This window comes from Perissodus microlepis, chromosome 5 (genome assembly GCF_051167445.1).
Source record: "Perissodus microlepis isolate ML-2025 ecotype Zambia chromosome 5, ASM5116744v1, whole genome shotgun sequence".
NCBI lineage: Eukaryota > Metazoa > Chordata > Actinopteri > Cichliformes > Cichlidae > Perissodus > Perissodus microlepis.
This window is the reverse complement of record NC_140465.1, coordinates 25280276-25296311: the sequence shown is the minus strand read 5'-3', so window position 1 is coordinate 25296311 and position 16036 is coordinate 25280276. Positions and strand designations below refer to the sequence as shown.

The 16036-nt window shown below is 36.6% G+C and overlaps 1 protein-coding gene across 2 annotated transcripts in view; it reads right to left on the bottom strand.

The window, feature by feature from the left end:
* The window catches only part of rims4 (regulating synaptic membrane exocytosis 4), a 52041-nt gene that overhangs the window by 8199 nt on the left and 27806 nt on the right, over positions 1–16036 (bottom strand). For both annotated transcript variants that reach the window (XM_084929043.1, XM_084929044.1), the window contains exons 2-5: positions 14687–14831; positions 7174–7286; positions 5400–5501; positions 3023–3162 (exon numbers count right to left, since the gene is read on the bottom strand). In XM_084929043.1, coding sequence (XP_084785169.1) covers positions 3023–3162; positions 5400–5501; positions 7174–7286; positions 14687–14831 — 500 coding nt within the window. The remainder of the gene's footprint in view (positions 1–3022; positions 3163–5399; positions 5502–7173; positions 7287–14686; positions 14832–16036) is intronic.

Below are 16036 nucleotides of genomic sequence, written 5' to 3'. Positions count from 1 at the left end.
AGGCTGAATTTGAACACTGATGCCAGGTAGACGTTGATCTATAAGCAATGGCACTGAACAGAATTACCTCACCTTGTTAAGTAAGTGTATGTTATAATAAATATTTACATGTCTGTGGTCTAGCATATAAAAGTCACATATAACCTAGTGAGATTATTCCAAATAGACAGCATGTCATTTTCTAATCCGCTGACAGTTTGACAGCAGAACCTCCCCCTAGTTTGAAGAGACAGCTTAATAATAAATGATTGAAAAGAGTCAGATAAAAGACACATACTGGAAACATACACAAAGTAAACCCTGGATCTGTTTTTAATAATAATCAAAGAAAGAAGAAAATAACTGTAGTATAAATTTAGGAATTCAGTAACAGCTGCCACTCATTTTTGTTGTTTTGTTGTTTATTGACACCGAGTAAAACATAATCTGCCTTTAACGACTTCATTTCAGATTCCAAAATGCTTGTTGTGTTGCATCCTCTGCTTCCGGTTGTATTCTGTGTTATTTTACTTTGTGCCTTGTTGTGAACATTAGTTCATCGTGGCTTTCTGTGCTGTGCATCACCTCATTGTTTCCCTTTTACATTACTGTCTTGAGTCTATTCCCCCTCAGCCTTCTTGCTTGTAATACCCTCATGTTTCTGAGTCTCCCTGGTTGTTTTCTCCTCCTGACTCCCTCTTTTCTTGAGCTCATTGCTTTCAATTTTTTTCACCATGTTGGACTCATCTACCTCACTGTGCAGTGTTTTATATTAGTATCACTGTAAATAAATAAAGCACAATTTCATTCTGTCACCCACGCAGGCCCTTGGTGTTCACTTCAAGTTATTTTTGGCAGTGTGACAAATGAAGTCTCATTTTAGTTAATTAACAAATCATTATAAAGTGATCATGCAGGGTGGTACTCTATTTAACAACTTTTATGCCCACCCCCTAACCATGAATTTGGTGAATCATTACACATTTTGTCGTCATGCGCCATATAAAATCTTAATTTACCCCTTATAGCCATGCCTCATTTATAAAATGTTCAGAATGGGGGCAAAAGAAACCTCCATGAATTTGTTTTTTTATGATGTCAAAATAAAAGTTGACAAACAGCTGTTAGTTAGATTCCGCACTTGATATGTTTTGGAAAGGCTGGAAAAATAGCTGAAAAAGCTGAGAGTTGGTTTTGGGCACAAGTAGTAAGTTTCTCAGTGACTTTTCAGTGTAGACTTAAGCAGCTTTTCGCTTTGCTAGATCAGTAAGTGACAAATTGAAAAGTGCTGCTGATTTCAGCGATTTTCATTATCCAGTGTGAATGAGTTTGATGAAACTCGAAGGACAGCGACATGACAGCAGATAATTAAGAGGGAGGCATTTAGTGGCTAATTACACAGTGGCGGGAGCAGCAGAGCAGCCAGAGCAAGAGCTGCAAGTCTCTCCACTGAACACTATACTATATATACTATACTATTTTTACCTGCTGATTACTGATGGTAAAAAAATACATAAAAGGGTAATATTCTGGCAGTTGAGACACCAGAAAAAAATGCTCTAAAATAACAGAAATGTATCATTGCATTAACTTACATCAGCTTTCTGTAATTAAAATGTAGTTTTTAGCTTTAAGTTACATGAACTCTTGTGTATTTTTTGTCTGTTTTATGTTAAATAGCGGTATTTACTTGTTAAAACAGTTACCTAATAATATAGCCAAACACTGCTATAATATAAATAACCAGGCCAAAAATGACAGAATATTATTGTTATTAGTTGGAATTTTTTTCAAAATCGTGTACATTTAATCCCTATTAAATGTTAGGAAAAAGATATACCATGTATAAATAAAATTGAAAACACTTTTATAAAAACTATTAAGTGGATTTATCATAACAGCAATGGCCTGGTTTTTACATGTAATTTTACATACATGTATAACTCTTGAATATTTAGTAAATCTGTGCTCCCACAAATACTTATAATAGATTTGACTTTTTAAAAAGGTATTTTTGACATTTTTTTATGCTAGATGCATTTTCTGATGAAATCCCAAAAGGATTTGTGTCTTACCTTTTTTTTAAAAATTTCAGAAAGTGTTATTCCATGTAAGTTATACTGTTAATTACCATTTAATTAACAATCCTATCATGTAAGAAGAGTGTACTGGATATTAATGGATATTATATTACAGAATGATGAAACTGTGAACTCTGAAACACCAATGACATATTTAATTCCTGTTCAATATTCAATTCTGTTTACAAATAGACCTTTACAAAAAAACAATTGCTCTTCTTTCAACATTTTTGATGACAAAACATGAAATTATGTGTTACATTTTAGACAAATGAAAGTGCTCTGTGCCAAATAGCTTTTAGGGAGCCACGCAACCAAAACAAAACAAAAAACAAAAATATCTATCAATTAAACTTAGGGCACCTGAAACTTAGAATCACACATAACAAAACCCTTGTAAAAATAGTGTAAAAAATAAAGTCACAATTTTATGTAAAAAACAAAACAAAACGCATTTTCTTTAAAAAAAAAATCCAAATTTTGGATTTATTCACAGTTGCAGGTTTTTCACAATATTTTAGATTAGACACGTAAATTCACAGCTTATTTTTTGTATTCGTCAGGAATCCTTTTGCTGCGCATTAAGCTTTGTTGTTAACTTGTTGACAAATCAAAGTGATCTGTACCAATGATTGTTCCACAGTTGACAGTCATTGGAAGCCATGAGGGTGTTTTAGGTGTAAGGACACTGCAAGATGATGCTCTCATACAGAATTCATGTTTCTTTTATAGATATATTTTCTTCACAAAGATGACACAAAATGTCTATGGATGCTAACTTTCAAAGCACCTCCAACTTTGGCCCACTGTACTTCTTATTCAGCACTTTCATAAAATATTGAATGGTTCCATGATATGATTAGCCTGCAATAGAATCAGCATTCTCTGTATTTTCTGCTGATGCCCAAATTGATTGTTCTGTGTAACGAACTGCATGGCACGTCAAGTTAGGTGTATTTTACCTGGACCACTTTCCCCTGTGGACTCTCAGAGAAGACCAGGACCTGGTTGTAGAGAGGATCCAGAGATTTTCTCACTGACTTCGTCTTCTTCTTGGCCACACAGATTCCATTCTCCAGAAGATAAACTTTAATGTAGGCCGCTAGAATGACAGCAAACACATAGATTTGACTGATTAATTTCTAGTTTTTCAGTATATGATAAAAAAAAAATATGCTCATCTTGTTGAGACTAAAAGATCTTCCAACACACTGTCTGGGCATTTGTCACATACAGTATGTTTTGAACAGAATGCCATAAAATAACAACTAACAAATAATGGTGTGCAATATGACATAAAGTACAATGCTGTTAAAAGTGTTGTTTTGATATGTAGAACTAAGCAGGATAAACAGCTAAATTTCCCTTTGTTTAAACTGGCCCAAAAAAAGGTGAAATACCTCGGTCACTTTATTACTGAGCAAATGAATGATGATAATGACATATACAGACAACGGTGTAAGCTCTATGTGCAGGCAAATACTATTGCACGCAAATTCAGCTTTTGTTCACTTCCAGTTAAAGTGGCTTTGTTAAAGCATATTGCACACTGCTATATAGTGCCCCCCTTGTGGTCATCCTACAAACAATGTAGCATGCAGAAGCTGCATGTTGCATATAATGATGCGATGAGAATCCTTTGCAGGATACCTAGAAGGGGTAGTGCCAGCCAGATGTTTGCAGCTGTGGGTGTTTGGAATTTTAAAGCACTTTTAAGACAGTTAATGTTCAATTTTAGAGAACGACTGGATGGTTCGAGTAACAGTATAATTTTAGCACTCGCAGATCTGACAGAGAGTGGTTCCCGTTACTCATCCAGTCTGAGAAAGCACTGGTTGAAGTGTTTGTGTATTTATTGATTTCTTTTAAGTAATTGTGTTTTAAATATATTATGGTTTTATATTTTTACAAATGTTTTACATATATATATATATATATATATATATATATATATATATATATATATATATATATTTAAAGTTTATACCTTGTGTTTTGGGGAGGGGGGGGTAGTGTGTGTGTGTGTCTCTGTCTTGTTTCTATGGACATGAAGTCTGCCAATAAAGATTGAATTGAATTGAATTGAATTGAATGCTCCTTATAATGTACAAATGGAATTTGGAGGCTGAACTGAGATGAACCAAACAGTTGATCGTGTCAGTACTGAATTGTGAATGAAGCTGTAATGTTGTATAATCACATCAACAAGCCTAAGATGAAAGTATAACACATGAATGTGTAACCCTCGAATGTTCTAAGATACCTGTAGTGATGCTCCCATCTAACCTTGCAAAATACAGGCTAGGGAACAAGCTTATTGTTCAAAATTTTGCTGTTCACAGTGACCAGAAATTAAGGAGAAAGTTCTAATCCTCTGTATATTTTGAAAAGAAAAATGATAAAAACTGAAAACTATGATTTATGATCATTTATGATCACTTGACCAGCTGTCAGAATAAAAGCATCTACTACTGTTTATACAGGTTTAAAGAAGAAATATTGGCTAATAATAACATATGGTTTTGCTAACAGCATTCTAATGTAAGTTTACAGTACTGGAGCTTACACACACGTCACAGCTTTCGGTCTAGTGTGCTGATAACAGGATAGAAATAATTCCGACACTGGCTCACTAAAATCTGCAGGCAAAATCTCACTTGTCTTTACACTGTACACGGAGTTCCTTTTATCTCTATCCCTCCCTTGTCATGACCATGTTTTTCTTTCAGTTACAATATACTGGTCTATGCTGATTTGTTTGCTTTCCTCTGTTTATTTTCCTATTCTCTTTTATCTCTCCTTCATAGTTTTTTTTCCTGGTACTTTTTGTTCCATTTCGGTGAAGGTGTTTAGCTCTTATGCAGTTGGGATTGATGCCTGCTTTAGTATTGTGCAGCGGCGAGGCGCTACAATCAAAGTCAACAATATGATCATTCTGACCAGAGGAGGCATTTAATACTGGACTGTATCTATGGATTAAAATCTGAAGTCAGAGCAACAAGATGCACATTTCACTACTGCATGAGCAAAGACAAATGCAGTTTTTACTTATTTAGTGCATCGCCTGCTTCTGCTCCATTCCCCCCCTTCACTCGTTTATTTTTTATATTGTCAAGCACAAAAAGTATGTTTTTGGAAGCTATATCCCATTAGTATTAAATATGCCCTACAGGCTGTTGTGTATGTGAAACTATTTGCTGGCTTGTAAAGCATTCATGTGGAGTACAAACAGAAGTAAAGCAGCTTTATAAATGTTAAATTTGGACTCAAAACACCTCACGTTATGGTATAAATTGTATTCTCTGAAAAACAGAGCTCAAAGACTGATCACAGACAAACCTGGAGGTCCCTTTGAACCTGGTTTCATGGTGAGGCCTCTGGCCTGGACGACCTCCACCTCCAGTCCCCCATTCCGCTCCATCAGTCCAATCTCTACATCACCTGATTGGGTGAAAAAATGAGGTTAAAGGAGGTGAATATTAGCCCAACAATTAGTAAACAGTTTTAGAAGAAGATACTAAAATGGATTTGAGACATAATCGTGTAAGATCACTTGGTAACTTCAAGTCAGTTGCTAGACATGTCCAAACTATCCAGCATGTATAAAAATGTACATCCTGCACTGGTTTGTCAAATGCCTTTTACACATTGTGACCATGGCCATGTCATATTATGAAGGTGATTCTGAATGAGAAGCCAGTCACACTGTATGAGCAATCACAGAAGGATCCTTTGACTTATGTCCTATTTTACTTTGCATGGGACCATATCCTACTACATTAATATCTGATTGCATCAAATAAGTGAAACTAGAGTACGAGACCGTAGTTTCACTTATTATTTTCTCAAACACTCTCTAGACCTCAGTTCAGTTTGACTTCTTTGCACAACCAGAGAACCAGAGAAATGGCTCTGGTTGACCATTAGAAAGAATAAAAAGACTTGACACATTAGCATTCCTTTTCAGACCCAGAACCCAAATCCATTCTTTATATACGATCCAACTTCCAAACCAAATCTTGGAGCCAAGGGAAAGATGGTCCCAAAGCAAGTTCAGTTTACTGTAAGAGCAAAATACTGCATCACATAGAGCACACTTCTCTCTGTCCAAACGTTCTGCATATTATGTTTTCTGTAGCAATAAACCTAACCAACAATAAAAATCGTGGTAAGTTACTTATTAATACACTAATAATATAAAGGCTTAATATAAAAACTATTTAGAGATTCAGAAATATCTTGTTGGTCTCCCAACATCAAGGTCCTTGAATTATGTTAAGCAAAATGGTGTGAACTTCAATACAAGCATCTCTGAAGCTTTCTTTTTAATAAGTCATGGTTTTGGTTCAGTCTTAACACTATAATTTATCCCAGGCAGCTGGCTCCTCACAGAAAAAAGCCATAAAGACAGTAAAACATGTAAGAGTCCAAGCTTTTACTGCTAAATAAGTAAATAGGTATATATATCATTCATATGTACTCTCTAATCATAGCTCTGTCTGCGTTTTCTTCCAATAATGATCTGCATTTTTTATATTAAAATTGCGTGCACATTGCAATAATTTCTCTCATTAGAAGTAACTTTGGAATAAAAGTTTTAACTAAATGTCCCCAAAATGACAAATGTATTCCTTTGAAAGTGACACAGCTCAGATGAAAGCCAAGTTATTCTGGGTTCTCTGACATTATATAATGTTGGACCAGGCAGCAGGTTTGGAGTGGAGCTGGTCCAGTCAGTGTCACTGTTGTCGGGCCAAGGACACTGTCTGGCTGCCAGTGAGGAAACTGACCCACTTACAGTAAATCACTGCTGTAGAGGACAGACTTCATGCAATATATCCAGTATATACAGCCTGGAAATGAATAAGTGCTGGAGATGATGAGAAAAACAGTAAGACTGCTGATTTGTGAGGCACTTTCTTTGCCAATGTAAAATGATTTTAAGGAACCATTTGGTTCAGTTTTATGAGTATAAAGCATTTTTTTTCCTTTTTAATTTTCTGACCCAGTCTGTATATCAAAAATGGAAAACACGTTTTTATTCTACAGAAACAGAAATGTAAGAAACTGAATTGGCTGTAGCAAAATAATTAAAACTCCAGTCTTCTCTTACCCATGGATGTTGTCGCCAGTGTCTGTCGCCCAACAAACTGGGCTGGTCCCATCCCATCCAGGAAGTCACTGAACTGAGCATCGGATGCCAGACACATGCCACTGTAGTTAAGACTGCAGAGGGAACAAAAAAGCAGGCAGACAAAGACACGGATGGTTAAACATGACCAGACAGTGCTTAATGCAGTTCAATTAGCAGAAGAAAGTGAGTGACTGAAAGATAATGAGACAATGGAAGAGAGGAGTAACAGAATAGGGACAAAAGCAATCCAGAGGAATAACGAGATAGGGACTGAAAAAAGAAAGAAAGAAAAGACTGATAACCGAATACCATTTATCACTCCCCTTTCAGGTTAGTTAAACTCACAAAATTTTAATTGGCTTCCTGAAACTAGGCTCAGATGTTGGCTCTAGAGTTTGACCCCATGTGTCCTTATTTTGTGTGGTTTTTATGTGTATACAAATCAGCTCAAAGTGCTTTGGTGGCAAACAGCCAGGTAGTAAATATGTGTGTGAGTGTGTGGGTTTATTTGTTCTATGGGCAATAGACGACAGCACTTTTCTTCCATTGCTCTATGAGTCTAACATGATGTGTAAATAAAAACATACCAATACACTCTCAAAAGTAGGAGCATAGTAAAAGTCAGTTTTCGTCCCTACTGTTTAAGTCTACACAGATATACCCCTCAAGGCTAAAAGCTGGACCTCCACTGTGTACCAAAAACATCCCAGGCAGCAGTGGTGTGTCATGATTTATACATTTTAATGACCTAATCACTGTGACTTTCACCTTGTAATTAGTTAACACAATAAAAAGGACACCTTTCAGCTATCTTGTATTTTTAAAAAACATTAATATAGTTCACTAACAGAATAACTTATTTAACTAAATTCAGTGTTGTGGATATATTATTTGAATATCTGAATATATTTGATAAGTAATCAGTCTACTAAAGAAACAACAGTGACCAATAACACCTAACCATTATGTAATGCTGAAGAACCAACACGAGTCATGAGTAAATTATTACTTTCAACCCTATCTGAGCTACCAGCTTATTTTCATAGAGGTTATCCTTGTCTCTATGAAAGGACTGAGACAGTGACCTCTGTCTCTGTGCTGGGGGTCAGGGTCTGTCTGAGGGATTTACTTCCTCCTCTCTTTATTTCTTTTGCTGCTCGTTCCAGGACAAAGCTCTCTTTTCATGGACTTTCGTGTCTTTGTACAAGTTGATGGTTTTGCCACAGTAGAGAATAGCCTTTCAGCATGCATCACTGTTTGCATGTTTACATTTACAGCTGTAATGTACTTCTCACTCACTGCAGCATGTCGCTGCTCAGTGCTGAGCCACGTGATCACAGGAAAACTAAACACAGCAGAAAAGGGAGGAGGGGGTGGAGCACAGTGTGCCTGCATGACAGGAGCAGTGTTTACACCACTTGCCTACTATCTGATGAACAGGAACAAAGCACCGAACTTGGAGATAAACAAAGTAAAGTACTGATCCTATTGTGCTGGTATCGATTCAATACCAATACCAGCGATGGTATCGATACTATCGATATTTAGATCGCTCTACCCACCTCTACCATGGTGACAAACTGCTGTACCTCTAAAGGGCCATTTATGCAGAAAGTGAATAGCAGTAATGTGGCGTCTATACAGGGTACAGTAATTTTAACAAATGACAAGGAGAAAAACACAATGGTGACATTGGAGTAGACAGGTCCCTGGTTAAACTTTTCCAACTTAGAGTTAAGCGACTGAAGAAATTTCCAATGAAAGCAAAGTGACTGGACCACACTGGACTACACTGGACCACCTAGAAATGGCATTACACCCTCAGGAACTGGAAGCGCCTGGTGCAGATTTCTGTGTTGATTTTAATTCCAGAGGAAGTTTGGAGCTCTCCAGTTACTGAGTCAGTTGAGTGTTGGTGACTTTTACGCACTATGCCCCTCATCACTTGACAATCCAACTCTGTAATTTTATGTGAATTTTACGTTGTGCTTAAGTTGCTGTGGTTTATAAAGCTTTTGCAATAATATCACTTGCAGCCGATCATGGCATATCTATGATGGAAGAAATTTCACAAACTGAGTTGTTGCAATGGGGGCATCTTATCATATTAGCACACTCGAATTCTGTGACTATTTAGTACTCACTTTAGTGCTTTTTTAAACAATTGTTTTACAAATTCTTGTGTAATATACATATGCATATTACGTAAAGGATGCTTGTAAAACACTAGCCAAAAGTTGGGACACACTGCAAACTTTTGCCTGGCACTATATTTGTAGTAAAATGCATGCATGCATTTTTGAAGAATTCATTTAAATCTGTAGGAACTTGGCATGTTTAAAAAGAGGCCTATGAGGCAGGCAGTGTTTGTATGCCTGTGAATGGCATTGTACATGATGTAAAAGGTCACACAGACATACTGTATATATAATGTATCTGTATCTGAGGTGTGAGTGACAATTGTGAGGGTAATACAACCTTGAAACATGCATAAAATTGAACAATGAACTTTTCGCAACTTGGACGGTGGCAATAATTTAATTTAACGACAAATGTGCAATGTGACTACTGGTTCTGTGGAGAATTTATTCATTGCTCAAAAAACATTTAAGAGAGTGGGGAAAGTAGTATATGTCACATAATTCACCATTCTCTAACAGACACTTAGAGCCAGTGGCAGTCAACCCATTCTGACGTTTAGTTACGAGGACATGTTGGTTCTAAATAAAGTCATTAGCCATGTTCCCAACCAGAGACTGAGCAAAGAAAGACAGGAAAGATTAACTACACACATCCCTCTCTCACTGTCATTTCTTTTCCTTTCACCTCTCCTCCTTCTCTCCAGAGCTCTCATTAGTCTGTTTCTTTCCTCCTTTTTCTCAGATTATGCAGTTTGCAGCTGTTTCGAGCCCCACGAGATAACATTCTCTCCTTGTCTCTACTTTTATCTCTTTTCCATACCCCTCTCTTCTTCTTCTTCCCTTCTTTAACCTACATGTTTTTCCACCTTGCCTTCACTTTGATATTTTATCATACTTTATGGTTGCTCAATTTTAAATTATCCCCACTCTCACAAGAGTGCTTGGGTGCACATATAAGGAACAAATCATTATTTTTTTTTAAACTAGACACTCCATGCTGACTTTGTCTTCAGTTATTAGATTGTTCGAGCAAAGTCACACAAAAGCACAAAGTCTAACCTTTAATACTAACTGCAAACCGAGTATGCAAATGCTTCATTACAAAATAATTTAGAAGTCGTTCAGTGCAATAAAGGAAAGCAATTATTTAAATTAGTAATTAACATTCAGGTGGCAGCATATAATAAGTAATTACATGTCAATTTTAGGGGATGAAAGATAATCCCAAACTCTCATCTGCATCTCGTTACTTTATCTTTTCCCCTGTGAGTGTGTGTATACATGGGATGTGTGTATACATCCCATGGACGCTTGGGATCTGGGAAGTTTGGACGCCAGATCAGGATCTTGAGCTTTTTGTTGTGTAACTTCAAGTCATTCTTGGACAGCTTATGTGGTGCATTGTCCTTCTTGGAGAAATTGCATCTGAAAAAAATATTTAAGTGGGTTTTAAGTAACATGCACAAATACCAGGAGGTTTCCAAACAGAACCTTGCATTATCATGTAATGATCAACATCATTCACTTCGAGTGTCAGTGGTTTTATGTTGTAGCATGCTGGTCTATGTATATCACAGCATGTTTTTTTTTTCTTTTCTTTTGTTTCTGTGACCATAATGCATGAATGTAATATGCACAGTATTAAAGTGCTGCATATATGCAATTAACATAATACATCAATTAATATGTTTGTATACTGAAGAAATTACATTCCTAATGAGGTAAAAACCTTTGTATATGTGTATCATGAGTACGCATGCAAAGATATTAGTCAAACAACATTAGCTGAGTGGGTATTACTGGGTGATAAATTCCTGAGCTTTAGATTATGTTAGTGTGTGGGCACATCTGGGGATTACACTGCTGTTTCGCAGAAATATGACGTTCAATGTAAACCGGAAGTGGGAAACCGATGGGAACTTCGCATAAATATAAGATCCCATACTACTCAGTTTTTTGTAATGCACTGGAATTTAGAACAACAACAACCTGTCATTAAAGTTAAATAAATATGGAAATATATTTGCAGATTTTACAAATATATTGGTAAAAAGAAAATCGGTCTTTCTGTTGTTAAAATATCATTTGAACAGAACTACATTTATGTTTTCTGTCATCATTGTCATAAGCTCCACACATACTTCACTGATATTTAAAGCATCACAGTGCAGCTGAAGCACTGCTTTGCACCGCTGACAAAGGACTGGTTGTCAGGAGTACATTATAATTTTACAACATGAACCCAGTAAAATGTCAACATGTTTTTTCCTGGATATTTTTTAAAATGATGTCTCCTTTTAGAAAGAGTCACAGTTGTGTGTGTCTCTTACACAAAGACACGCATTTCCATTTACCTCAGTTTCCACAGTGAATGTGTGCACGCACATCCTGAATGGCTCCCACCATAAATCAATAAGCTCATAAGTGTGATTGGATGGTGTTAGCTAACAAAGTGCTTATTCATGACTGTGCATAGAGAATGATGGAGCTTTTCAATCAGCAGACTGAGCCAGACAGCTGACGTAAAGACTGAAATACAGACAGGAAGACGAGCAGTGGTTTGCTGCGGATGATTTAAATGATGCAGTGAGTCAACTGTTGCCAGCTTAATGAGTCAACTGTTGTTCCCTTTAATGTTTTGTTGCTTGCAGCATGGTGCATGCACAGATTTTAAAGGCCCCTTCTGTTTCTGGTTTTATATAATTTATTTAAGGGATTTTTAATGTGCTTTTAATATAAAAGAAAAAAAAAGAACTGAAAGAAAAAGCTAAATGAGACAATCATGGAGAATAGAGCTGAACATACTGGAACAGCAGTTAGTTACACAATCTATGTGATCTGGTATCTTTTGAACATTGATTGAATTGATTTCCCCAATGTATTTTCCATGTGGGTTATGTTTACAAGAATTATTTTTCATTAACACAAATATGTACAAACGATGTTCATTTCAGTTTGAAAAAGACAATGACCAGTCACAGGATTTAAGATAGAAACATATCTTCCTTGTTCTTGTGTAGAATTAGGGATGTCAAGCATATTGACATTGTTTTGGAAATTAAAATGGGAGATAATATAAAGTAAAAACATATTACTATGGAGCTTGTCTGTTTATCTATATTAAACCAAATAACAAAATACAGAGAAGGTAAAATTCTTTAGATTTCTGTCACAACATACACCTTTTTATCTTGCACAAAATAATCAACAATGAACATTAAAAAAACACTTGAACTTACCTCAATATGACGACACTTACACTAAATGGAAAAAAGTCCTGGGCGACCTGAGTTGTTCTGAGCTATTGTGTAAGTTATCTTTTGTTTACATTTGTCATATCAACCATGTATAGTATGAACAAAGATGGTAATGGAGCCTGGTGAGTCTGCAGGGCACAGCACTTTGGGACCATGAAGAGCATTCTGGGTGTTTTCATAGGATAACAAATTTTATCTAACATTAACCATGTTTCATGTCACATTTGTCAGGGGACTGGGTCTGTGACCCACCATTTTTGAGGTTTTTTTTATTGTTTTTGCAAAACAATTCAAATACATTTTGGTGGTGCATGTCGACATTTTTATGTCGGACAATCACTTCAATAGAAATACATATCAGCAATGTTTGTGACCCAGGTGGCATTGTTTTTAAACTATTTTTTAAATTAATAGTGTGTGCTATAAGTGGTAAAAGGCAGAGGTCCATTTAGGTAAGCTAGACAACATATGACGTGATGCGATGTGTGCTGTGTTTTCAGCTAAAGTGACTTGGATGTGGAAGAGCAGTAAAGACTGCAGAGTTTGAATAAGCTAAATCAAAGAGCCTCGTGTGGACACAGATTTTCTTGCACTCTTTCTCCTTCCAAAACTCTCTTTGTCATTTTTTTTTTTTATCTGTGCCTGTAATGCCTTCATTAATTTTTTTTTTACCTCACAGTTATTAAGGCTTCACTGTGGACTTCTAGGAAACAATCAATTAGGTTGTCTTTTTCTTCTTCTTCTTCTTTTCATATGTATGTTGGCTCTGACTGACATCTTCTGTTTGATTTATTCATCATTAAAAAAGGATTTGCTTCTGCTACTAAAGAATAAATAAGCTAGCATCATTAAAATCTAGCTAATGTATTCGGGGTTTTTTTCCATACTATGCAATGCAAAGTAATCCATGTTTTTAAGCAGAAGCTCATAAACAACGTATTTGCATATTCCAAATATAAATGGAATATTAATATGCACGCAAACACACTCAATGATGCAATCATCCTCTCGTTATTTTCGTCCCTCCCCTGTTCCTCTGTAAACCCTCCCAGCCTACATCAGTCTGTCTGACTTGTCTTGTTATGTAACAGTAGGAATTCAAGCTGGTAGCCAGGTTGGCAGTTATCTGCATGTGTCCGTGTGTGTGTGTATGAGTGTGTTCAGTAGTACTACACTATTACTGCTGATGTCATAGGTGCTCTGTATGCTCTCTCTCTCTCTCTCTCTTCCTGTGCATCAAAGACATTGCTGATGTTTTTCCTGTATGACAGGTAATAGAAACACAGCAACACGAGGAAGAAAATAACCTGAAAATACAAAGGCGTGACAGCATCTTCTGATTGCAAAACCTCAACCAAAGGAATCAAATCTCTGAAATTCCGATACACTAAAATATATTCCTTTTTTCATTTTAAGTTTGAATGAACTGAATTTGAATCCTTGCAAAAATGTGCTATTTTCAAAATAGTCTCAGTAGTTTTACTGATATAGTTTAAAGTGCAAATAGATCGTCCAACATCCAAAATGAATTCAGAAGAAAGAAGAAGAGAAATAACGAGTTAACATAAACCAGTGACACACTCCAGGGCCTGATCAACTCTGGTAGGGTCTCCTTGGATGAGGGTGTCTAGTGATAATGGCCGAAACACCCGATGAATCCAAGGTCCACTACTGACGATGTGTCCCAAACTGGTAAAGTGTCTGGGCTGCCTTTCCTCATAACAGCCATCCCTCAAGATTTTCTCCATTTAAAGCAATGCATTATCAGGGACTGTAACATCTAGTCCTTTTTACTGAAACAAAAATCCAATCTACAGCCTAAAGTTTACGGGAAATTGTTCCTAAACAACTAAAATAAAGAAAGCCAAGTAACAGCAACAAAAACTACCATCGAAGGAGGGTAAAACAAAAAGAAAAAAAGCTGTAAAAACATATTGCAGAGGACCTAATGTAATAAGTTTGTAGCAGGCTTTTTGTAATTTTACCAAAATGTGGATTTTTTGTGTTGGCTTTTGTTTAGTTTAGTTTTTTCAGATTCAGAATGCTGTATTTGTGGTAAAATGGTATTTAATTAAAGCAGTATTTGTTACTTACTTCCCTTCGGAGCCATAGCTGTTCATGCTGTCTTCTATGGACTCATGGCTAGCCTGGCGAACAGTTCGACTGGGCATCTCCACAGCCAGCCCCGTCTCTGTGCTCCTCTGGATAGCTCCCTTCAACTTCCTGCCATCTGTATCCACTGCAGGTAAGCAAACACACAAAAATAAAACCTGAATTCAGCTACATGTGAATAGAGTACAGTGTTGTGTATGTCTGCTAGCTTTAAAATTCTTACAGTTGTTTTAGTTTATACAATCCCTTGTTTCGAAATGTCTACAGTGTTGCTAATGCCATTGCTACGTAAGGATTTTCAGTTTTAGTACAGATTGGTATTTACCCTTTTCTTGCAGTAAATCAGCTTCTAATTAAAAATTGACAAAAAGTCACTAAAATAAATAACCTTCAACTATTATACATCTCATCACATAAGCTGAGTACAATAAAACACTCAAATCAACTTTAAAGTAAGCGAGTGACTGCATGCGACTGGTATTTGTTGTGGCAGGATTTTCCTCTAGTTTCCATTTTTAATATTTCATTTGTAGTTTGGAAAATATAAACAGGAGAGGATGTCAGGTTTGTTTGTGTCCCGCTGTGACCTCATCAGTGTCACACGAAAGACGACCAGAGAGATGAGAAATTTAACAAGGCCAAGGACAAAAGCACTCGATTACTCCTTAAAGCAGGGACATACATCTTGTTGCAAAGTAGCCCACAAAATCGATGTGCGGAGCACTTTATGGGACCACTCTCTGGCTTCAAGGTGTCCTGTGTGTGTGTTTGTGTGCTGATGGTGTTCATGTCGGTTTAGTTCATAATGAAGTGTTTGAGCAGGAGGTCTTTCGACCTTGTTTTTAGAACAGGACAGGAAAGATGTTTTCCTTTTAATGGTCAGGACACCCGCAAGGAAAACACACTAAGACAACACACATTCACCACAGTCGCTCAAATACATCAGCCTCTAACACATTCTAGACCATGCCACATTAATTTTGTGAAGCTGAGTGTTTTTCAAATAAATGCCAAAAGTGATTAAATAACCGAATAAAGGGTAAAATCCCCCAAATGAAATACATGTCAACAAAAAGGCACCCACAGTCACACACTCTCACACACAACTACATGGGCACAGTACTGTGAAAGTTAGTTCTGCAATTATTAAAGAGCGACCTAGAATGGTGCTATTTCTATCGTGTTCAAGTGGGACGGGACGCTGGCAGATTTGGGTTACTTGCTTCTGCTTGCTGTCTGGTTTCGTATGATCAGTTATCTCCTGTGTTGGTCCACAGATGCACTGTCATCCATTAATACCAAAGTCAGTATAGCGTGCAGTCCAGAAAACCA